The sequence below is a fragment of the Botryllus schlosseri genome, chromosome 3 (assembly GCF_051294905.1).
Source record: "Botryllus schlosseri isolate E-star chromosome 3, Bs_hap1, whole genome shotgun sequence".
Classification (NCBI taxonomy): Eukaryota; Metazoa; Chordata; class Ascidiacea; order Stolidobranchia; family Styelidae; genus Botryllus; species Botryllus schlosseri.
The window spans coordinates 33,330,352-33,355,827 of NC_137238.1; the positions used below are offsets into that span (position 1 = coordinate 33,330,352).

The 25,476-nt window shown below is 39.4% G+C and overlaps 1 protein-coding gene across 6 annotated transcripts in view; it reads right to left on the reverse strand.

The window, feature by feature from the left end:
- The window catches only part of LOC145435095 (NACHT, LRR and PYD domains-containing protein 14-like), a 443,484-nt gene that overhangs the window by 335,896 nt on the left and 82,112 nt on the right, over nt 1-25,476 (reverse strand). For 5 of the 6 annotated variants that reach the window (XM_080312363.1, XM_080312362.1, XM_080312359.1 and 2 more), the window contains exon 9: nt 11,715-11,882. The exons of the other annotated variant lie outside the window; for it this stretch is intronic. In XM_080312363.1, the coding sequence (XP_080168489.1) occupies nt 11,715-11,882 (168 nt within the window). The remainder of the gene's footprint in view (nt 1-11,714; nt 11,883-25,476) is intronic. 6 annotated transcript variants of the gene reach the window in all.

A 25,476-nucleotide genomic window follows, 5' to 3' on the forward strand; every position in this document is an offset into this window, starting at 1 on the left:
GTAGATTGATCTATGTGAAAGATGTAAGGATCGTGGCTAGAAAGATATGTACTTTGTTGTTGGGGTACTACTATGGTGTTGACATAACCATCTGGAAGTGAGTATGCTTTTCTTTCACGAAAGTTTACGTGGCTCCGTTGTAATAAATTTGTGTTAACTAAACTCGGATGGATACTGCAATTGTGCTGGACTTACACATGGTATTCACATACTGTACACATACAAACTTTTGTGTAAACAACTCTGTGATGTTTCTGTTAGTACTAGTTCTGTGTTGAACTATTTGATTATTAAGATACATGAACACCCATTCAGACAATAAAGGTCTTGCGATATCGAAACAGTTTGTAGAGTCTAACCAACCATTCTTTAGTTTCGTAATGCGAGAATATCGAGTAAAGTTAATTACTTAGTGCGATGTTAATATCCTTCGTACTTTTGTAAGAGTTGTGGGGTAACATACAAAGTAACTAATTGACACAAACAAAATGGTGATATTGTGAAGATGATGCCGCAACAACACAACAAGTAATATTTTGTATCGGGTGTTTGTACTTTAGGAATAGCGGAGTGTGCGATATTTTGGATATGTGTGTTCGACTGAAACTAGGGTTGTCCTTGGGTCTTGTGTTGGGTAAATCAGAACTATGACTAGAATTCAAGCACGTCCGAGTAACGTCTTTTAGTGACAGAGTATTGTGATGACATTTACTTTAGCGAATGACAACGGAAAAAATTTCGATTGCATTGTCGGTGTATGTGTTACACAAATAATTCTAGTACACCTAACTATAGGGTACATTTGACAAACATCGTACAAATTGTTTCTTTGTTATGGTAACGACTTTCAGCGGCTTGGTTTCATGTCGGGAATTATTATTTGATTGTTCAAAAACAATTTCAATCAATACTACAAATGAACAACGATACAAAACACGTTTAGTGATAGCAAGTACTTCCTTGATATTACGATTGTTGTGCACTAGACATTTCTAGCTGAATTGAATGCATCCAGCAAACATATTCCAATTTACTTTTGTAATGATCAAAGTCTTAGAGTGCAACCTCGTGATATTTTACATTTAGCACGTTCTATAGAAAGTGTGAACGGAGTTGACTATTAATCGTATACTTGGGATAATGCTTTGATATCAAAGATATATTTTCACACTGTGTAATGTTTCGATTCTCTGTTGTGAATACCACCAGTAACGACGTTGATGTTAAATCCTCACCCGTGGTTATTGTAAGTGAATCCTAAACATCACAACAGTCGGTATGGAAATCGAACGCGTGCGTACTTTTAGATAGGTGACACTAACAAGTTTATTACATCCGTGAAATACTCTGAAACGTCGATTCGTGATTGTGTTAGCTATATTCATCTTCCATATCTGTGGACACAAAGATATCTTGACTTTGGTTACAACTCACTCGAAACGAATTGTCGCGGGCAATCTAAAAAAGCACAAGTCGAAGACGAATGATTTGATTTCAATGAACTAAAAAAGTCCTTTTGTTTTGATGTTGGGTTTAATACAATTTGTACGACTATAACGAATCCGATTCCAAAAGTGCTATGTTACATTTAACAAAAAGTTTGATGACTTGTATTCTGATATTGATAGATGTGAAAAGTAATATGACTAGTTTATAAAATCCCGATCATGTTCTTTGTCATGTCTGTGTTCAACAAATATGTGATTAAGTCTTACCATTCGATATTAACTTTCGCAGTCGGTGTAATTTGTTGAAGTAACAAAACCGACGAGTTCAATAATATTCTCCATCGATGTATTCGAATAATCTGTCAGCTATAAGTGGATTAAATACTTGATGTCGTTTTGTGGTTAACTCAAGTCAGTGGTCGAGTTTGTGTTGATTTCAGGAATGATCATGACGTGTGGGCAGTGTAAATTAGTTTATGTGGTTGTAACTATGACCGTAAAGAGTTGCTGACATTCCAATAAGACGAGTTGGTGGTATATGCCTAAAACCGAACTTGATATGTTTGTTGGTTGTAGTGATTACTTGCGTAGTCTTGTCTATTTTTCGTAAGGATACTTTTTGTTTTGGTTGGGTAAGTTACAAACGGCTTGACTTGACAAGGTTTTTTGTATTTTACTCTTTTGTGTATGGGAAGATGGTAAAATGTTGAGACGTAATACTATTTCCGTTCACTCGATTGCAACAAAAAATAACCTGCTAGTTTGTTCAAGGTTTCGACAAATAGATTGAAATATTCCGATTTACGATTTAACTCATCGCGTCACAAGTCGATCGCGGTATGCACAAGTGGTTGTCAAGTTAGAAATATTTACAACAGGTGCTATTTCATTGATTGATTCTATTGTGTGTAGTAACACATTAAAATATCGCGATAGTATTTGCTGAAACTCTATTTGATAAACGGAAAACTCAGTCGTGAATAGAGTTGTAAGTTTCAAGGATTGTTTCAAAGTATGATCTTGAAATGTGACTGGATCAAAGTTGGTAGTCATGTTTGTCAAAGTCCAAATATTTCATTTTGGATTATCTGGATTTACCTTTAGTACATCCCGCGAATGGATTCCGATGCGGTACTATAACATTTTTGATAATAATGACTCAAGGATTTCCAATCAACAATACTGGAATTTTTTGGTAATGCTAGAGTTGCCAAATGATTAGTTGCGTGTTTTTGTTAAGTGTTTGATTTCGAGTTAATAAAGATAATAACTGTGTAATGCACATACTTGTGATTCTTGATTCTTGTGTTGATTCTATAAGTGTGAAAACAGTGGCGCGGAATGTGCGAATAATTCGATGCGGCTGAAAGTCGGCGTCAGTAATATTCGGGTTACGTTCGATTCAACAAAAACGCGTTAAAGGGATTTGTCAAATGATTAGAGTTGTACCGATTTAAAACATTCAGATACGAATCAACTTGATTTGTGTAGTGAGTTTCATTTCAAGTTGATAAACTAACACATTGATTGAATATTTTCATGGAACTTATCACGCAACTAAAGTCAGCCACTATTCTGGAGGCGTGAAACATATAGCGATCGCGGGCGAGTGACAAATTGTTGGTTTTCGAATCACCGCCTGCGACGGTTCTGGGACAAACTAATTTCCGAAATATTACCTTGTGAGCGGGCATGAGGGATTGCTATGTCTGAAGCATTATCCGGTGAGTGATCGTCGGATTTTAAAATTATATCACACCCTTTTGAATAAGCGCTCACTTCACAGAGGATTAGGGTTAGAGCGGAAATAAGTGACAATTTGTCGCTATTCAAGTTACCGACACTGGCGGTCTGTTATTCGTTACTTGTTAAATCTTACCAGCGAAATCAAGTTCTGTGTCAAACTGATTACGAAAATTTCACCGCGTGAGTGATCGGTATGGTTATGACACCAAGTCGTGAAAGATGGTTATGACCGAGACATTATCTTGTCAGCGATCGCGGGGTTTTGCAAACTATTTCACAGCTATTTGAAGTGTTAATTTGTGACCGTTGTTATTGTTGATATTCGAATCACCGTCTACGCCGGCTCTGTGGTAAACTAAATACCAAAATATTACCTTGCAAGTGATTCCTAGACTTGGCAAACTATTTCACACCTTTTTTGCTGAAAGTACGACATGCCGCCCGCAGTCTATACCGAAAGTACGAATCACGACCGCACCCATAAGACGCAATAGCCGCATGCGACCCCCACCGTAAGAAATAAGAGCCGGTCGTCACCCCCGTCATAAGACGCAATAGCCGCATGTGACCGCACCCATAAGAATACATGGTGAGTCACCACAGATCCCGTAAGAATACACGACAGGCGAATCACCGCCACCGCCTATGCGCGAAAGTAGGACATGCCAACAACGAAGCCGCTTGCGACCGATCCCTATACTGAAAAGGGTTACCGTTCGACCACAAGACACAATAGCCGCTCGCCACCCCGCCCATAAGACGAAAACGTTAGCTCGCCACCCCCGCCATAAGACGAAAACGTTAGTTCGCCACCCCCGCCATAAGACGAAAACGTTAGTTCGCCACCCCCGCCATAAGACGAAAACGTTAGTTCGCCACCCCCGGTTTCTCGTTAGTTCGCCACCCCGCCCATAAGCCACAATGGCCGTTCGCGACCGATCTATACTACTACTCCTGTGAGCCCAACCAATCACTCAATGATTACGCGTTTATGTATCTATAAACTACTCATATATCCAACGCTGTTGTATGATTTAAATCGAACGAATATCGCTTATAAGTATATATTTATCATCGACAATTGGTGCAGGCTTAAATTGTATATCATAGATGCTTTAGACTGGGTAGTGTATTGTATCATATCATATCAATTTTTCATTTTTCTGAGGTACTGTATTTTCGCTAATAATTACAGACTGCGTGTGCGATATAACGCCTTTCTGCGTGCACGGTACATTCAACCCTGTATTCGACTCGATTCAGAATAAATCGGGACTCAATCTGTATTTCTAACAGTTAGTGAAATGATGCAATGAATATGAATTATGCTTTGTACTTTGGAAATACAACTTGACTTGACTAGTCACTTGACTTGTGACTTGACTTGACCTGACTCGAATTGACTCGAGTCACCTCAAAAAATCGTGTGACTTGACTTGACTCGAGTCACCTCCGAATATCAACTGACTTGACTTGACTTTAGTCAAAACGTGGAATGACTCGAGATGACTTGTGACTCGAAGGTGGCTACTTGAACCCAACACAGCTAGATAGAAATAAAATCGTGAAATCGTAAAAATTTATCGTAAAATAAAATCAATTTCGTGATCGCTATGTCTTTTTACTACCCAAAATTTAAATTGGTTAGTGTAGAATAGCTATGAACGTAGAGTCTTTTTCAACATCTCACAAAAACTGCATAAATTGATGTCATGCCTAAATATCTCACTGGTTTATGGAAAGTCAGCTGAATTATGGATATAAGAACAAAAAGTAATGCCGGCCTATATGAGATTGGGTACTATTTTGTTCTCCCACCATTCAAACGAAACCTAGAACTTTCGGGTATTATTTCAGTCGCGGTTTGATATAGCCAGCTAACGTTCAAATCAGATATTTGTGTTTTTAGCATGTCGGCATGTGTTGAAATCTACTCTATATCCCAGTTCTATCACTCTATTGGGCGGTGGTCAGTAACGAAGTATCTCTGGTTTATCGAAGCAAGTAGTTTTCCTCTACTTGCAGCACTAAGTCAAGTAAATTCTATTTCCTGCTACTTCTACGTCTATACTTCATCATGTTATGTGACTTACTGACGTTTTGCTATATTAGGTAAGTCAAGAAGAAGAAATATGTTCTTCCAATAAGAGAGAGGGGCAGAGATAGATCAATACAGAAAAATTCACGGGCTGTTTTCGCTGAGAGTCCAGAATTTTCATCACGTTTTGACGAAATATATATTGAATCTGTTTCTGGTAACGTCTAGCTAGATCGATACAATATATGTCTCGGTTGCGTGATTCATGTTCACAATTTCAGGCCGCATAGTCGAGCATACGACAGTTATCGTCTCAGTAAATGGAGCTTAGCCAAACGTTCGGAATTATACGATCCAACATATTTTCAGTTGCCATCTTTATCGCACAAAGCATCCGATATCATTCCCCGTATCGCTTATCACCTTATTAACTACAGGCATTGTGATACGAAGAAGGGTGACATGCCATAACATTTTCGAAGGGGTGTTAAATGTATGTAGCCACTGTTCCATAGCAGAATTATCATTTGTATCATATGATGTGATCGAATAATTATGCTGTTCCAAATATATATTTCCTGCATGGGTTGTAGCCAGGGCTGTGGAGTCGGTAAATTTTACCATCGACTCCGGCTCCGACTCCAACTCCACACATTTTCAATATACCGACTCCGACTCCGACTCCGACTCCTGGGTCTTTAAACGTACCGACTCCAACTCCGACTCCGACTCCTGGGTCTTTAAACGTACCGAATCCGACTCCGACTCCCGACTCCGACTCCAGCATTATTACCAATTTACTTCGAAAATTATATGCCACATTGTCGCATGATTGACTATCATACAACCATTAAACATATGCAGTCATCTGATTAACGGTGGCATGCTAAATTGTTACATTGTGGAACAGCTCGAATTATCCACTATGCAATTAACATGAAAGAAAGATTTGCTAAATATCCTTCCTTTTTCAAGTTTTTATAACATGGACTCTCTAATATCCTGAAATGTATGAATCATTCAAATATGGCAGATATCCAATCCTGTATAATAAAAATGTAGATAAAAATCCAAGTGTAGCTCTTGTGTATGAGTCAGCAACTAATATAGAGATTGAACTTACTAATTTTGTTATTGCACACTATCCTGATTACAAGCAGCCCTATCTTGATTACCCAAACAACTAAGCTACACTACAAATTTTTGTAATTTTGTCAAGTGGGAAGCATCGTTTGGTCATATTTACATCATTTGTACAATTTTATAAAACCAGTTGATGCATTTTCTCTGTCACAGTATCATGGTATAATTCCAAAAATTGCATCAATTTTGACTGCATCGCGAAAACGCATATTGCGATTTTCTTCCCCTGTGCAACAGAGTTGTAATTTGCAAGTAATGTCTAATTTGATCGATATTAGGGGTTGGCAACTTTTTCGGCCAAAGGGACACATGATATTTACGAACCATTGCGCGGGCAACTGGAATGTTGATAACCTTTTTTTAGTCGTACGATAGGAGCGAACCGAATTAGGTAACATTGCAAACAAGACTTATATTAATACGCTCTAAAATTAATAACAATATGTTATGCAACTGTGCAGTGCGCAATCAGGCCCTGGTCGCGCAAAGTGCGAAATTTTTTTGCAAGATAATTACTGAATTATATCAATAAATATGTTGCTAACATACATTTGGAGTCGCATCTGTATACCACTGGGCTCATTTGTCAAGGACAGGATTATTCGACGTTTAGACATAGCAAAATCGACGGTATCAGTGAACATGCCTCTATCATTTTGTGCAAATGTTTTGTTGACAATCTCGCTGCGAGTGTAAAAGCGAAGCCGTATGTTGGACGACACGTTATCTTCTAATTGGGAATATAGTTAGACTAAATTCTGTGAATAATATGTATTTATAATTTTCAGAAGGGGGCTCAAATACTGAATGCAAGAAATCTAGTGACAATGAATCATGCGAGGTACCGAGAAAAATTTCAATTCAAATAAATCTGCTATGAAATATTATACTTTATGGTCATTAGGGTTGTTCAAAATTTGGAAAAAAACAATAATGGGCTTGAAAGAAGCTCGCAGGAAAGCCGGGAATATTTGTCTAAATGCGTTTGAAAGTAGCCGTCGACGAGTGGGCGGGGCATCGATGAAGTGGGCGGGCAAAGAGAAGCCATTGATCCTGATTGGCTGAAGCCCGTAATAATAAGCTAATGATTGGCTGAAAGACCGACTTTGTGAACACTGCTGGTAACGATTTTTGCGTGCTGTTGTGCAGTCGTTTCTGTTGGTGGCATTACAGACATGATATATTGCCTTTGGTAATGTTGTCATCAAGAGTCCATAGTACAACAACCGCCTAAGTTAATATCTCCCTGCAGAATGTGTATAAGTGCTATGTATTGCACAGGTGCTCTCGCTAGTTGAGATACGAATAAACTAGATGCATGCATCTTGCTACCTTCAACCTTTCCAAAAGTTACTGACAGTGAGTGAAACTCAAAAATTTACCACCAGGAGTCAACATCTCAGTAGTACTTGTTATGACTAGTAGACGTCTCACCCATAAACGAACGCATATTACACTTTTTATTCACAATTGAATGAAGGCGAAAAGCACTATTTACAAAAGACATTAAAAAAGTACGTTGCAGATCAGTGTTGCATTGTTAGGCACACGTTGCAGATTACAGGCTTTTGATTAGAGTTGACTTCCTGCTGTCTCCAACTGTCTTCCTATGCTGTTCCACAGCTTGAAGCAGACTGTCTCTTTGTTGTTCATTGTCAGTCAAGATTGCAGCATAGTCTGTGCTTAGCTTTACACCTCGTTCTGCGGCATCATTAACGACTTTGACAGAACTGATGTAGGAGCTCATTCTGGTGTAGGAATCTGATAAGTGCCAAACATCAACCGGTTGAGCTAGCCACGCCCCAGAGCATTCAAAAACATCAAATATGTACCACGACTGTGGCCCAATAAAATCAGACAACGTAGTGTCCTTTTTGATGTGTAAAGTTGCATTCAACGAGGGCGGGCCTCTCCTGAAACTCGAAGTTCGCTCTACCTGCAGGAGCGTCTTTGCCATATTTTCTCGGGTTTCATTGCTTTCACTCGGCGAAAACAAGGCATATACAGCGGTTTCCTCCACGATATACCAGTCATGCTTTAAAAGCTTTTGTGAAGCAGCTTTGGAAACTTGTTCATCATGTTCCTTGTAACTCAACATGTCCTGGATGAATCTTAAGTCATTACCGGCTGCATCACGACCGATGCTGGAAGCAACCCAGGCAGGGATATAAAAGAGAACTAAAAATAAATTGAAGCGATGCAGCAGTTCCACTTCTTCAGTTTTGTAATGTAACTGATCAGCCCACATGAACATCTTCTGAGCATACAGAATTGTGCCCATCCACCTCGCATGGTGTGTTGCACCAGGTTTGTGATGATGTATATCTCCATCTGCACCGAGAAGAGCAAGAGCATTAGTCACACATTGTTTGTAGTCATCCCGTGTGAAGAAATATTTTCTGGCGAGTAGTAGCTTGAACTTCTCAACTGTCATTGCTGCTCGTTCTTTAAAGCATATAGGAATAGTCAGAGTCTTGAATTCCTGTTTTCTGTCAAGACTGCTCCAGCTCTTCTTAAGGTGGGCAAACCATGTGTTCTCTGGTCCGGTTGTTGCTTTTCCAAATAAACATTTCCAGACGTCTTTGACTACTAGCTCATACACATGGGGCCGACACGCATGGTAAAAAACCTTCTTTCCTAGAAGGTCCTCAAGGATCTTCGCTGCACCCTTCTTCCAGCCACTGTTGCTTGCTGTGGTGTCAAAAACCAAAGCTGTTACAGCATCTTGTATATCCCACTTTTTAATTATGTCGAAAGTAGTTTCAGCTTGTGTCTGACCTGCCGCATTTTGTATCTTCTGAATTCCAAGTAGTTTTCCTTCCGAGTATTGAGGTTGACAAGATAGAGCAATTGACAAAGCTTCATATCGATTTCCTAATCTATCCTCGGTGAGCTTTCCATCCCAATGAATGGCAACATGCTGTGGTCTATTTTCGGCAAATTTTTCCAAAATGTCCGGAGATATTTCCAGGCGATTTGTTTCCCTGGCTCTCTTCGTTGAATATCTTGACAGGGAAAACATGGCTATATCTCCTCCACAAGCCTTAATAAATGCTCCCATCAGCATCGTTGCATCGTTGTCAGTTACTTGCAATCGATCCAGAGCTTGGGACACATGCGTATTTTTCATAATATTTTTAGGTGCCATCAGTTTAATGGATTGGGTCGAGGTGCCAATTCCAACATCAGCATCATAGTCAGAACTTGAACTCAAACTGTCACCCTCTTTTAAAGATGACGAAGATGCCAAAACAACATAGTCACAACTTGAGTCGTGTGAAACGTTTTCAACAGTTTGATCTGCAATGGCTGCTGTTTTCTTTTTGAGGTCTTTAGCCAGAATTTTGTCTCTTCCCAACATTATTGACTGGCGAGATTGCCGTTGATCTTCATAAAATGCAATGTCTTCAAGCTTTCTTTCATGTGATAGATAAATGTCATTTTCTATTGTTGTTATGGCATCTCTACTTCCAATATCCCACAGCTTGTCCAAATTATCAGTGAATTTTATCCTCTTACCCTTGGGATCACTTTCCTGTTTCGGATTTTTTTTTCAGATCACGCCATCTTTCGTGCAGGTTTTGAAGTGATCGCACCACATGTGATTTCTGCATTGTCGCAATTCTCGCCATTTTCCACACTGTCATTACATCATCCACCACCACAGTACATAGTTCATGAGTAGGGGTTGACTGAGGACAATGCTCTTTCAGATGCAGCAAGTAACTCATTACTTCTCGTTTAGCAGGTAATCTCGAGCCACAGATGTAATCGCAAGTATATCCGACCAAGTACTGCTCAGATTTGGATCTTGTTCTTCGCTGCGGCATGTGTGCAATCTTTCGCCATTTTGCCTCTGCCAAGACTGCACTATTGTTGCTCCAAATCATAAACTACTGCTATAGACTCTGAAGCATTCAAAGAACACGTGTTACAGTACTACTAATGACTCATCAACCCACAACGCGCTTGTACAGAACCACAACCGCTACTAACAGACTCTACCTCAGCAAAACAGACTTTCAATTTAGTAAAGCCAAGCTCCCGAATCCGAGTCAGCTGTTGCAGTAATCAGTGAAGCTTAGCCGATTACCCAATCAAGAACCGTGGTTTCGTGATTGCCCGCCTCTGCTGTCGGTTGCCCGCCCACTCTTCAACAACGACTTTCAAACGCATTTAGACAAATGTTAGCGGCTTTCCTGCGAGCTGCTTTCAAGCCCATTATTGTTTTTTAATAATAATCTACAGAATAAGCGATGGACACGCATAATTCCAAACATTTTCCAAATTTTGAACAACCCTAATGGTCATATACGAAGATCTGGTATAAATGTGGCTGGCCCCTGGATACTTCAATGCGTCAGAACTGTTGTTTCAGTCATCATTAAATTTCGCGGTCATGCTAATCAAATTTTGGTTGGCCTTGCAATTGTACCTGATGTCTTAAATAATTTCGAGAATTACCTCGCCGGCCACACCTAACCTTCTCGTGTGCCAAATTTGGCATGCGTGCCACGGGCTGGCCGCACCTGATCTGTATGGGTATTAATGACAGTGATTGGTGGTACATACAAATTCTATCGAAAATTCTTTGAAAGCAAATGTTTTCATGATAGAGAAGTTGGAGTCGGAGTCGGAGTCGAAGTCAGGGTCATTCTCACAAACTCCGACTCCGACTCCAGTAAGCATTTTCCCACCGACTCCGACTCCGACTCCAGCTATTTTAGTTTTCACGACTCCGACTCCGACTCCGACTCCATCAAGCGAAAATTACCCAGACTCCGACTCCGACTCCACAGCCCTGGTTGTAGCAACACAAATACAGTTTTTCGCACCGTCCGCAAAGTCAGATTCGAAGTGCTTACGGTTCATGAGAGCGTACTTATGACTGCTTTTCAAAACTACATAATTAATTGAGTAGTTTGCAATGAAAGCAGGTTATAAATCTACTTGAAATAGTTTCGGGTTGAGTAACCTTCGTGCCTACGTTGACCACCTTTGATTACAATATGTAACAAATAGGGTGAAATTTTCGTTTGTCTTGAAAATTGATATACATATATATATACTTTTAGGCCAATTTTGGATCGCTGATTCCAAAACTACCATTAGTTTTAAGCTATCACCGATCATTAACCGCCTATGGATTTGGGGATCAGAGAAGGGGTAGGGCTAAACTGCACTGCGTAGTGGATATTACAAATCAGAATTTATTTATTTTAATTCATTCATACATAAACAATACACATATATCGTCATTATAATATATATTTTCAAACAAAAACGATGGTGGTTTATGGATACGAAATGGAAATGAATATTAAAATTGTTGGACTTACTGAGACTTGAATTTCGTTGCAACTGAATCCGAAACATTCCAGTTTCGCTTTCGACAGATCGCAGTGGAAGAATACTACATCAGCGCATTTAGTGGTTTCGACGACTGCTGCGACTTCGCAATACGCGTCAGAAGGCATTGTGCGATCGGAGATGGTCAGTTTCTGAAGCTGGATCAGAATAGAAGTTAACACCTATGTTTTGCAAGAATTTATACTAAAGTATACTCGGCATCAGAGTTCGTATTCGGATATCCTAGTTTGGACATCTGCAGTCGTGCAATGATTTTATGATTACTAAATCAATCAATTAGTAACCATAAAAACAGTGACGCATGACGTATATATAAAATCCTAACCCTCTCAACTACGCGTCATGTATTTACGAATCACTTGAAAATGCACAATTGAATATTATATATTAACACCGAAAGTAGCATGGATATTCTCAGCTGGCACTGATAAAGTATAATTTTTATAAGATTGAATGAAGTATTACAATGATGGGCAAGACCGCAGTAATATCAACTCATACGCTCATCTTCACTACTTCACTATACAATCTGTTCTTGTCGGTAAAAACAACGTGGGGTGGATGGCGAACTCGCTGATAGCCACAGATAAGACTTATTGGCTAGACGTACCATATTCTCATCACCCATCACCCACGCATTTTCACCGGTAAGTGCATTTCACAATTCAATAATATATTCATATTGATATAAATCCGAATTTTTTCGTAGTGCGTCAGATATTGGAATACGAAAAATTGTTTTAGAAAATGACATAGGGGCGTGGTCAGGTCGTGGTAATTAGATCAAGACCCAATTGGACCCGTGCTTCTCCTTACAAAGCTTGAAACAATGAAATATGCTTTTTCCGGTAACATCCAACCCTCTGCAGAAATACTAATCCAGTTTATGCGTCATATTCAGCCATAGACTTGAACTTGAAAATAGTTGAAAGTCATGAAACATGACGATCAAGTTCGTACCCACGGTCAAACTTCCATGAATCCGTTTTGACATTCGCAACTTCAGAAAATCAACCAGAATGCCGGGTGTCAAACGCAATGGAAAATTCCAATTTTTTCATGTACTGACGGATAAATCGCCATCCTAACCTAGACCTTGAACCAGGGCTTTGGAGCAGCCGTAAATTTAAACTGCTCAAGCTCCGGCTCCGGAGCTCTCTTCTATCATACATTAGCTCCGGCTCCAGCTCCGGAGCCGCATTATACCCACTGCTCCGGCTCCAGCTCCGGCTCCGGCTCTGAATTATCGAATGGTCCTGTCTATATCAGGGGTGGCCCGCGAGGTAATGTCCTATTATATTATCGAAAATGAATTGCTCAGATTGTGAACTTGCAATGCCAACCAAAAATTACAATTCTGGCTGCGACACTTGGGATGTTGATGACTAAAATATCAGTTCCGACGCATTGGCAGATCCAGGGTCCAGTCACATTTTCAGTAAATCGTCGTACATTACAATAAACTAAAATAGTAGCGAAATTTTTCTTTACGCTTCGCGTGTTTAATTGTCACACGATTTCTTGCTTGGTAGCCTACCCCTACTGAAAATGAAAAAAACACGCCTAATTTACCCGATTGAGTCTAACTGTATTCGCAATTACGGGAGAAAGTCTTTTCGCGTTTGCGCTCGCATAAAATCGTCGACGGTGAAATGTAGGCACAAAATGATTGTCGCATATTATCGGAGACCTTCGATATCGATGTGTCCAGACGCCGAATAGTCGTGTCCTTGCAAACTGAGCCTAGCGGGTGGTATACAATAGACCCGCAATACTCACCTAGTTTATTTATAAACTTAGAAAATTTTACCCGCTTGGCGTGGCTAGTGGACCGAGCACTCGTTCGTCAATTGCATGTGCCCCTTTAGCCGAAAAGATTGGCCATTCCTGGACTACATAGATTACTAATCTACTAATAGTAATCTAGAGTCCGTCATGAGCCGTCAGTAACATCCGATGTAGCAACAAAGACATATAGGTGCCGCCGTGCCGGCTTGTGACTTCATACTGAATTCTTGTCAATTGTCGACAACATCATAGTTGCACTAGAACGCAATTTACTCCATGCCATTGCTGTGCACAGCATTAAAATTCAGGCCTGGTGTTCAATTATGATAAATCAGCAGATGTGGTTGTTGCATATATAATAGCATCTTATGAAATAGGTCGGAGCCGGAGCTACTCCTCATATAACGGGCTCCAGCTCCGGCTCCGGCTCCGGCTAAATTTTATGTAGAGCTCCGGCTCCGGCTCCAGCTCCGGTGAAAATGCACGGCTCCGGGGCTCCGGCTCCGGGCTCCGGCTCCGGCTCCAAAGCCCTGCCTTGAACTGATGCAAAAATGCATCGCACTCTGTTAAAGGCTTGGTAACATGGTACATTTCTACTCAATTACAAGTCGAAGTAGCCATTTCAAAGACCTCAAAGTATGAAATCACGATATGAAAAGTACTCAAGTCGTTTCAAAAGGCATGATTTGGTCGCAAACCCTGAAGAGTCACACGACGACCTAAGTGACCTGATATGTCATTATTGAGATTTGTGACGCCACGAAGCACGAAATCGAATTTCACTGCACTGTGTTTGACTGACATTTGAGTATGCGACACCATAACAAACGCAAGTTGAGAATGCGAAACTTTAGCTTAGCTGCATGGACCGGGAATCTTTTGCAAGCTGAACATTTTTAAATGTATTTCGTGAGAGTTATATGAAACCGGAGAAAATTTGTTACTGATAATACTCTGGTAATATTACTATACTCAATTCTTAAATTATCCGGCGGTAACCTAGCGTTGCCTCATTTTGAAAGGTATCCATACGATCAAGCTCCCTAATAATAATCGAAAAGGTGGCTGACTATGTATGTAATTTTAATTTTCAATTGGATTGTCACCTCCGAGGGAATTAAATTGTTATCAGGAAGACAATGTGTATTCGATTGACACAGAGGTATCGAAATCCATGATTTCAAGGCGAGCAATGCCGGGTATGTTCAAATAACTCGAAATTGTCCTATTTACATTATCATAGAAAATCAAGCATTATTGTACTTTACTGATAAATGATCAATAATCACATGGCAGTATTTGACATCAATTTTAGGATCCCTAAACTGCCTGGATCCACCACTTTGTTGACCACACATACATTTGTATCCGCTACCACGAGAATAATTATTGTGGCCGTTATGTTAAATTGGCCAAACAGTTGCAGCAAAATTGATGATGTGAATTGAGTGCAAAATTTAAAATTTATTAGAGAGCCATATCATATCATAGAAGAAGCCATATATGATCATCTATCCATAGGTTTCCGACCCCTGTTATCGTGGGTAATAAGAGAGCATCGCTTTTGGTATTGCTGGGTGCTTCTTCGCGATATAAAACAAATGACCAATAAAACTACCAACAGGTTCAATTTCCAGAAATATATCAAGTTTTATTCATGTACAATGATTCAGCGGCTCATTCACTGCGTTCACTGTGACAATTTCACTCCTACCGTAAGGAGGCGTGATTGTGTGAAATGGATCTTGCGACACGTGAATCTACCGTACGAACCGGTTGTTTGCGATCAGCCGTTAGGTCGAGATCGACCACGGCGGGCACGCGTACCATACTGTTGTATCTGCTGAGAATGTCGTATAGTCATGCCTTTAATAATACTAATAGTTGGACATAATGGTAGGGTTATCGTACATCCTCTTTTAAGAGTATTTGTCTTTTTTTTTGACTATTTTAAAAGTGTCCTCTTAGGACGCCTAAATATCCTCTTTTATGAGACTTTGTACTTTTTTTGAGAATTTTGATTAAATGTACATGGAAATTGGACTGAGCGATGGGAAATCAGCGGCCAAGTCCGGCGTTTTTTTCGGGACTTGATCCAGATAAATGACGTGTTTTTTAGGCGACCGCCCACAAAGTCGCGAAATCTTTACCACTTTTTCGGAATTTAATCCAGTATTGTAAGTCTGAAAATTTTGAAAAAGTGTTATCTTTTCAGTGTTCCAAAATATGGTAACCCTACATAAATAACAGCGCAACTTGAGACATTCTTTGGGAATGTGAATTTGAATTCAGATTGATTTATATACGTATTTATGTATGCAATAACACTTTACGTACGGAAACCAGTAATGATAACCAAAGAGCTTTTATATTTGTAACCAAACCGACGCGTGAGCGAAGCCATTCGATGTTAAAAACACATTTTTGATAAGCAGAAACATTACTGACATATGCGTGATTTTCTGAACGGGTAATCCATAATGACCAGTTGGACAATAATTCTTGTCGATTTCGGTACAAGTGCATTTCCTAGTGGCCAAGATCCATACAATGCGATGTGGTGGTCGAAATATTTAATGTGACGGGTTGCCTAAATTGTTATGTCTGATTGCTTATTCGTGACAATAGAGGTATAATATTAAATCAGGAACTCCCTGTCACAGAAACCCCAAGTACCTAACTTCGTATAACCTAACCATTAGACATTCCAACTATACCATCGCCAGCTACCACTCGAGCTCCTGATCGGATGAGCAATGAGCATGCATAGGAATCGTATATTAAGTGATTATAGGAAGCGGTTCTCAACTGGGGTGTCGCTGAAACCCGAGGTGCCATTTCATGTCACTCAAGTTTGCCACAAGATAATGAGGTATTGCAAGAGGGCGCATTCCTTCCGGTGACGCTGCGTTTCGTGATGGGAAAGGTACTGACAATGTGAACTTTGCGAAGAGGCATCGGAATTTGACGCAACAAAACTGGATGTGTGGTTGCGATAAAGTAGACAACACATTGCTTGAATGCTCGGTGATTATCCGGAATCAAGACGATATTCGTAACATTGCGATTTTAAAGTGGTGCTCTTGACCTGTTTATACAATGATAGTAGATACAGTAGCAATTAAATATGTTATCGGTTTGGAAAAAAATTTCAATTCGGATTGCTGGCCTGCAGAAACAATCACCTTTGACGGTTCTATTCCAATACCGACTTTGTCGTCCTAATTATTCGGTGCAGCAGCGTCATTACGTTTTCTGTTCCATACGCAAAATTTAAAGTCCCGTACAAAAATATTAACATGAATCACTAGAGACATTGGTAAGGCTGAGGAAAATCAGGTTTTAACTATATTTGCGTTGCTATTTAGCGATGACTCGAGACATGACTTGGCTCGAGTCAAATGTTTTGTGTAACTTGGCTTGATTGGAGTCACTTTGAGCTCACGGAGCTTTCAGCTTACCTCGTAGTAAACTGTCGTGGAAACTGTCGTGGTAGTAAACTAATCTAACAGCAACGTATCTCTGTTCTATGGACTGCCCACCTTAACCAACCCTCATGTATGGTTTAAGTAGGGGAACGGATATAGTCTATCTATACACTCTCAGGTCAGCGGAAAGAGTGTGTGTTGACACTAAAAGGCCGAAAAGGATGTTACACGAAAACAGAACCTAACTGGTGGCGAGATAACGCAGTGGTATAATCCGCGGCTGCAACACCAATAGGTGCGGGCTCGAGTCCGACCGAGGTCGACTTCCGAATTCCGATACCTAAGTGTTGGAGGTTTACCTAGGCTCCTCCTCGCCACCTCATCCGCGTCAGCGGTGCCTTACAAAAGCCTAGAGGTGGGCCGTGCTATAAGTCGACAGTTACGGAAAATAAAAATAATATCGGCCTGGTGCAAATGACCATAGTAGTCGACCAACACCGTGAATACCACAACAACAACAAAACAAACAGAACCTAACTCAGAATTGTTTCGCGGCCATAAACCATACGTGCTTACATGCCTACCTTCCAATACGTTCCTACGTGCATGCATAATTTGGAATAAAATATTGTAATCGATTTACGCCGCGGTGTAACTCTGAGGTAGGTTCGGTTCTGGTGTCGTGTGCCATGCGTGTATATTCACATCCGTATATCAGGGGTGGTAAACGGGTGCAAATAGACATTCTTTTCGCTGAAAGTGTACTTTTATATTACTAGTAAACAACTGCTGCAGGTTTAAATTGTATCCCCGTTAATGTGTAGGTGGATAGTGTATTGCGTCAGGTCAATGTGTCTCAATTTTTTGAGGTTTGGTGTTTTATACTCTATTTTGGCTTACCATTAGAGACAGAGGCTATACAGTTATTTACGCAGCTTAGCAGTTTCTTTTTGCTTGTTTATTTATCTCGGTATTCGTTCGTCGATTCAGAATCAATGGCGACGCAGTCTGTATTTCAAACAGCTACCGAAGTGTAATGAATTTGGATTACGAATCGTACTTGGTAGAGTAAATTGACCTTACTTTTGACTTGACTCGTTACTCGACTAGATTCGATTCACCCCCGAAAATCAAGTGACTCGGCTTGACTCGATTCACATTCGAAAATAAATGAATTGACGTTACTTGGGATGACTTGTGACTCGAAGATAGTGACTTGTTCCTAACACCGCTGCGTTCTGGACGACATCTGATGATATTGTTTCAGGTGTACAGTGTACACGCCCTTTGACTTATCAGGCCTATTTGTGATAAATTGTTGATTCACAATTGGATCATAATAAGGCAGGATATGTGCACGTTCAATTTTGATTGCGAAAATGTTCAATATTAGTCAGTGAAAAATAGATCCCATCAGTGTCAGCCTACAATCCTGCGTGATATAATTTCAATAAATCATCAAGCGACCAACCTCGGTGGGATTATCCATTTCGTTTGGATACCAGGACATGTGGGATCCCCAAGAAATTAAATTGCAGACACGGGCGCAAAAGAGGCGTCTTGAGATCGCGCAATCGTGGCCATTATGCGCTGTGAAACTGCGAAGTCGCGATCTGGTTCACAATTTCATCAATGTCAGTCACTGGTTTTCAACCTTTATTCTGCCAGCGTCTCTTTTCAGAGATTTTCGTGGTCTCTCGTCCGCATATTGCAAGGCTGTGCTGAGGACGATGGGGAAGTGGCCGTACGCAGGCGGCTGTAGTTTTGGGGTTAGTTGAAAAATACTTCGTTGGTGAATCCTACAGCACGGCCGTTCGACTTATGTACGATAAAAAAACTTGCAGTATTTCAGGGGCTCAAATCAGGTTGCTTTTGCCATACCACCTGTTCACAATTATATCAATGTCAATCGCTGTTGTTTAACCATTATCTGCCAGCGTATCTTTTCCGAGATTTTTGCGGTCTACCGTTCGCATAATACAAGGGCTGTGCTGAGGACGGTGGGAAGTGGTCGTAGGCGGCTGGAGTTTTCGGGTTCCTTGGAAAATACTTCGGTGGTAAATCATGCACCACGGCTGGTCGACTTATGTACGATGAAAAGAATTGTAGTATTTGTGGGGCTCAAATCAGGTTGTTATTGTCATACCACCTGGTATACAAACCCAAACCTACACAACACTATTTCACCTATGCGTTTGACGATACACTGCTTTCCACTGCTATAATTGGGTTTTGAAATGCTCCTTACTCCGATTAGTAGATTAACTTATAGAGTGGTATAAATGTTGGAAATATACTAATTATTGTGTCTTGCATTAGTGATGTAACGGGTGTCCAAGACAGGCATTTCATTTAATATTCGACGAATAGTCAAATCACCACATTATTTATATATATCTTATCAGTACCGGTAGTTGACTAATAGGGCCAGAAACTGTCTTATACCGGTTTGAATAAACATGTAACCATATTAAGATTGTGAAAAATTAGTATATTATAGGGTTGCCATACGTCCGGAATTTCCCGGACATGTCAGGGATTTCACTGTTCAAACTAGCGTTCGGGAGGAATTTCTAAAATATGCCAAATGTCCGGAATTTTGAAGACTTGACGTAGGCTCATAATGTTTTGGTAAATCAGCATAAAATAGTATTTTTTGGGAATATTTATGCTGATGCATGATATTTTTCTTCGCGCTGCGCGCAATTTACTATCACGTTTATTGCTTTTGATATGGAGACTACCACCCTCTCAAAATCTGCAATAAAATATAATTATAAACAACCTTCATTTACTGGAATAAGCCTAATTGTAATCGCAATTATAGGAGAACGGTATATTCCTAGAGATCGTTAAGGCTGTTTAAATGCTTCATTCAGAGAGAGTGGTTCCAAACGGGAGGGGGGTCGTTTACCTTTATTCTGGGGTTTGCGAATATCTTGAACGTAATCAGCTTCCAAATGAGCCCGTGAGTAAGTCTGAGCAAAGGTGCTGACTTCTTTTAGTAATCAGCTCGTCAAATTTTGATCTGGGCCACGGAACATTTTTAAATTGGAGATGGAGTCGCGACCATAAAAGGTTGGAAACCACTGGATGTGGGATGTTTATAAAGCTCCGTGGTGCGCACCGGCATAAGTCTAATAAACAATATCATCGGTAGAACATGAACATGACTTAACGATGTGCAATTACGCTCCCTGTATTTTCGAACTCATCATCCTCCACCAGCTCTACCGCTAACTCTGATCATGTGGGTGGAGAGTAGTATCTATATAGTAATATATGGAACGACCAATATTATTGATAGAATTCATTCAAATAATTTCAACGACCAGATGCATATAGAAACCAAATTCATATAGCAAGCAGCCCCCACCCAGAAGTTGCATCGATTACCCTATAGGCTAGTGTGGGCCCTATATGGACCGACCAATATTATTGACAAAATTCATTCAAATAATTCAACGACCAGATGCATATAGAAACCAAATTCATATAGCCAGCAGCCCCCACCCAGAAGTTGCATCGATTACCCTATAGTGTGGGCTCAAAATCATTGTTTATTTGTGCGGGAGGAGGCTGAAAACATGTGCTTTCGGTCCCGATTATAAAACACACACAGCCACATACTCCTGAGCCGGATCGTGACCATCTCTGGTCTATGAGCAAAGCTTGCTAGTGTGACGTCATAATTCATTTTGAAATCCACTAGTGGGCGCTAAAGAGTGTCCGGAATTTGGGTTGCTGAAATATGGTAACCCTAGTATATTATTAATGCGCGGCACGCGATATCAACCAAGAAAAGATGTAACAAATGTGTTCAGCACAACTTGAACTAGAAACTAATGAAATTAGGACTTGGAATCGGACTCGAATCTCAACACTATATCACTCGTACTCGACCGTTTGCGCGCTTATGCGAACTTTACTCGGTGATGAATTGTGAAATGACTGTGTGATTCGAGTCACAACTATAAAAGTAAGAGTGACTCCTGAATCGGAATCTTGTGACTTAGTTACAATCCTGATTTGGATGGGGTGGCGGGGTGAACAAACCTAGCGTCGCGGCGTCATCAATTAACCGAAATGTATCTGGTTTACCCTGTTATAGGTGTTGTCCTTGCCTAATATATGGAACTAAGTAGTAGGATGGGATTCGTTTGGCGCCGGCCAATCAGAGAACGTCATCCTAATTGCCACGCCCCTTTTCATACCCAAAGGGTACATTTTGTAAAAGTGATTAAATTCCGATACTTAATAATAACATGCTTTCGAGAGAAAAATAACATTCAGATTATACATAAATTTCGAAGACTACGATGTCTATACAAGACTATATTCGCCAGATATTATATTATGTGTATTTAGGACTTTGTATTTTCGCGGATAATATATGACCTCTCAGATAACACTCATCGATGTTGAACTAGGCGCGATTTTTATGATGATATACTAAAATTCTACGCACATTTCGCACGATCAACTTCGCATGATTGTATGTGTATTTAAGGCTATCTATGTTCACGAGAACACTAGATAAATTACACTCATCAACGATGAACTAGGCGTGGTTTATGGGAATCCGGTTTCTGAGGGTACATATTTAGATATACTTTCCTCAGCAGAATCAATTTATGTGTATTTAGGACTATATATGATACACAAAACCTCTGTATGTTCACGAAGACTGCGATATCGCACGGATAAATGCATCATCACTAATTAATTACTTAAATGCGACTTGATAATAATAATCCCTAGAATAATATAAAATGCGATTTTGAGTGCAGACAGATCGCGGTTTCGATTTCCGAGGTCTCCACATTTTAAGCCTTATTATCAGCTCGCAGTACAACCGCTACCTGTATAATGTTTGCATGTCGAGTATAAGGGTATTTAACTCAGCAGTAAAATGCCAACGGACTAGCCGCAGGGGTCCGGTTCTCGTCGCTATAATTAAACGAACGCCTTCGCCGCAGGTACGCTATCCCCGACGTTATAATGATAGGGACAAATTAGCCGCATGAAAGCGAGTCTAATGAATATAACGAGTTGATAAGTAAACAAGTATTTGCACTCCATCAGAATACTAAAGTAGCTTTTCGCGTATATGTACCTAATACTAAAGTGTTTATGATTTCGGATTGCTTCAACTTCATGACATTTTCAGTATTAAACAGAAATATAGACCTAGAATACTAACTTTTATTCGTAAATAGCTACTGCTACCTTAATTTAATGGATTCATCTGAGATCATTGCTTTACTTAATCTCTCCAAAATATGAATTATACAATGGACTTAAGTTCCAATGAACAATTGTTCACGTATAGGTTCGAGGTCTGAATGAGTCTTTTAAAGTAAATAGAAACGAAAAAACTAATCGAAAAAATTTACGAAGTTTGGATGCGGCATATTTAGGTTTTTTAAAAAATTATTCATACCCACGATTCGAAATATTGTTAACTAACATATGTTTTCGACATAAGATAAGCGTGTAGTGTACAAATTTCGATGTTGCGCAAATACCACAAACTTTGCTTGCTTTCAGTGCTGATAACTAAATGCAAGACAGACTTTACGGAAAAAACTTATACTTGAGCACTACGAAATGTACAAGTACTTTACCTTTACACGACGTTTTTGGTAAAATGAATACTTATTTTAATAAAAAATATAAAAGAGCAAAAAAGTACATTTTATCCCGGAACGCAACATGAGAAATCATTTCGATAATATCCAACATGCTGGTTCACTTCGAGGGTAATTTGTAAAACTCAAATATTGCATGGTAGGACTTCGCAAATTTTCGATTTATTTTTGCTATTTTTCTATTTCGTTAGTTCTCCGCCTTCAAATATCATGTTATACAAATATTGTGTATACGGAACAAGTATAAATCTGACTATGTTGTTGCTATTTACAAAATTACCTCCCTCAGTAACCAATTTCGCGTAGACTATGCAATTTTGTAAGGTATATAGAAAACTACTTTTAAACTGTTACACTTATACTGCGAGTAGCGTTACACTGAATATTAAGTTGCTATTCTGAAAATTTTGTCAAGTTAATAGTTTAAAAACTTATACTTCTGCACTACGAAATGTACAAGTACTTTACCTTTACACGACGTTTTTCTGCCTTTTTCAGCGCATTAGAGACGTTTACACTATGGATTTCGTGAGCTTTACTTGAGTTTTATAAATTAACGTAAAAGTAGTCATTTCAGAGTAAGTAAAACGTTCGTATTGTAGGTTCATTTCTGCTTAATACTATAATTATCATCGAGTTGAAGCAGTCCAATATCAAAAACACTCGAAAGTATTTGTTGCATATAGCTAAAAACCTAATTGAGTACTCTGAAGAAGTACAAGTAGCACAGTTTGTGGTATTTGTATGACATCGAAATTTAGCAAACCAGAACTTATACTTGAGTACTCCGAAATGTACAAGTACTTTACCTTTACACGACGTTTCCGTAAAATGAATACTAATTTTATTAAAAAATAAAAAAGCACGAAAAATTACATTTTATCCCAAACAATCAGAATACTGAAGTATAGCTTCTCGCGTATATGTACCTAATACTAAAGTGTTTATGATTTCAGTTCGCTTCAACTTCATGACATTTTCATTATTAAACAGAAGTATAGACCTAGAATGCTAACTTTCTTCGTAAATAGCTACTCCTGCCTTAATTTAACGGATTTATCTGAGATCATTGCTTTACTTAATCTCGCCAAATGTGCATTATGCAAGTACGTCACCATCGAATCCCTCTGGCTATAACTATATGGCAGTATAATTGTGGCAAATACTCGAGTACTAATTTTAAAGTAGCTTAGGTATCTAAATGAGCTCCGAGTCGCTGTTATCTCGCATCGAACCATGGAGTTAACACTGGTATTACCTTCGCTCACTGATGAAAAAGATGAAATTATACTCAAGTATAGGTTTTGCTTTGGTAGCACAGAATACTAAAGTAGCTTATTGCGTATATATACCTAATACTAAATTGTTTGTCATTTCAGATCGCTTCAACTTCATGACATTTTCAGTATTAAACAGAAGTATAGACCTAGAATGCAAACTTTCTTCGTAAATAGCTACTTCTAGCTTAATTTAATGGATTTATCTTAGATCATTGCTTTAATCTCTCCAAAATGTGCATTATACAAGTACGTCACCATCGAATGCCTCTGGCTATAACTATCTGGCAGTATAATCGCGGCAAATACTCGAGTACTAATTTTAAAGTAGCTTAGGTATCTAAATGAGCTCTAGGACATTGTGATTATGCAGCATACAAAATTTCATCACACATTTCATGATGGAACACCTTTAAAACTAACGCAGTCGAATACCGACTTTTACGCATATCTGTTTTGCGTGAACATAGCATATACCTATACATCGTCAAATTTAATAGCAGAATTACCGTGTTAAACATTGAATTCCCACCTTGAAAGTTGGTACGCGGTTATAGGACATTATAACAATGCACCATACCAAATCCCATCACACATTTCATGATGGAACAACTTTAAAACTAACGCGGCTCTACATCGACTTTTTGCTTACATCTGTTTTGCGGGAGCGTATAGCATATACCCATACATAGCCAACTTTAATAACGGAATTACGATGCTTAACATTGAATCCCAACTCTAAACTCTTGATACCTAGTTGTAGGACATTATGGCAATTCACCATGCTAAATTTCATCACACATCTAATGATGGAACACCTTTGAAACTATCGCAGTCGAATACCGACTTTTACGCATATCTGTTCTTCGTGAACATAGCATATACCCATACATAGTAAATTTTATTAACATAATTAGCATGCTAAACATTAAATTCTCACCTTGAACGTTGGCACGCAGTTGTAGGACATAATAACAATACACCATACCAAATGTCGTCAGACATTTCATGATGTAACACCTTTAAAACCAACGCAGTTCTATACAGACTTTTGGCTAAATCTGTTTTTCCGTAGCGTAGCACGTACCTATACATAGTCAACTTTAATAACGGAATTACCATGTTAATAATCGACTCCCCATTTTGAAACTCAGTACGCAGTTGTAAGACATTATGACAATGCACCATGTCAAATTTTGTTACGCATTTCATGATTGAACAACTTTAAAACTAACGCAGTTCCATACCGACTTTTGCGGGAGCGTAGCACGTACCTACACTGTAAAAATTATTGTTGTAAAGTACCCTGTAACCAGCTTGTAATGGCGGACTGCAAGCTTGTTGAGGTTGTAAACGCCAAATGCAGGCACATAACAAGCTTTCGTGCTTGTAAATTAACAGGCTTCAGAAATGATGTCCAATAATGGACAACGCAGTTTGAACGTATACTCCAGACATGCCTCAGACATGATGTCAGAGTGTCAACGCAGTTCAAACTCACCCCAGAAAAGTCCCAGACATTCCCCAGACATGTCCCAGACATGATGTCTGAGTGTCAAAGCAGTCCTAAAACACCCCTGATAATTT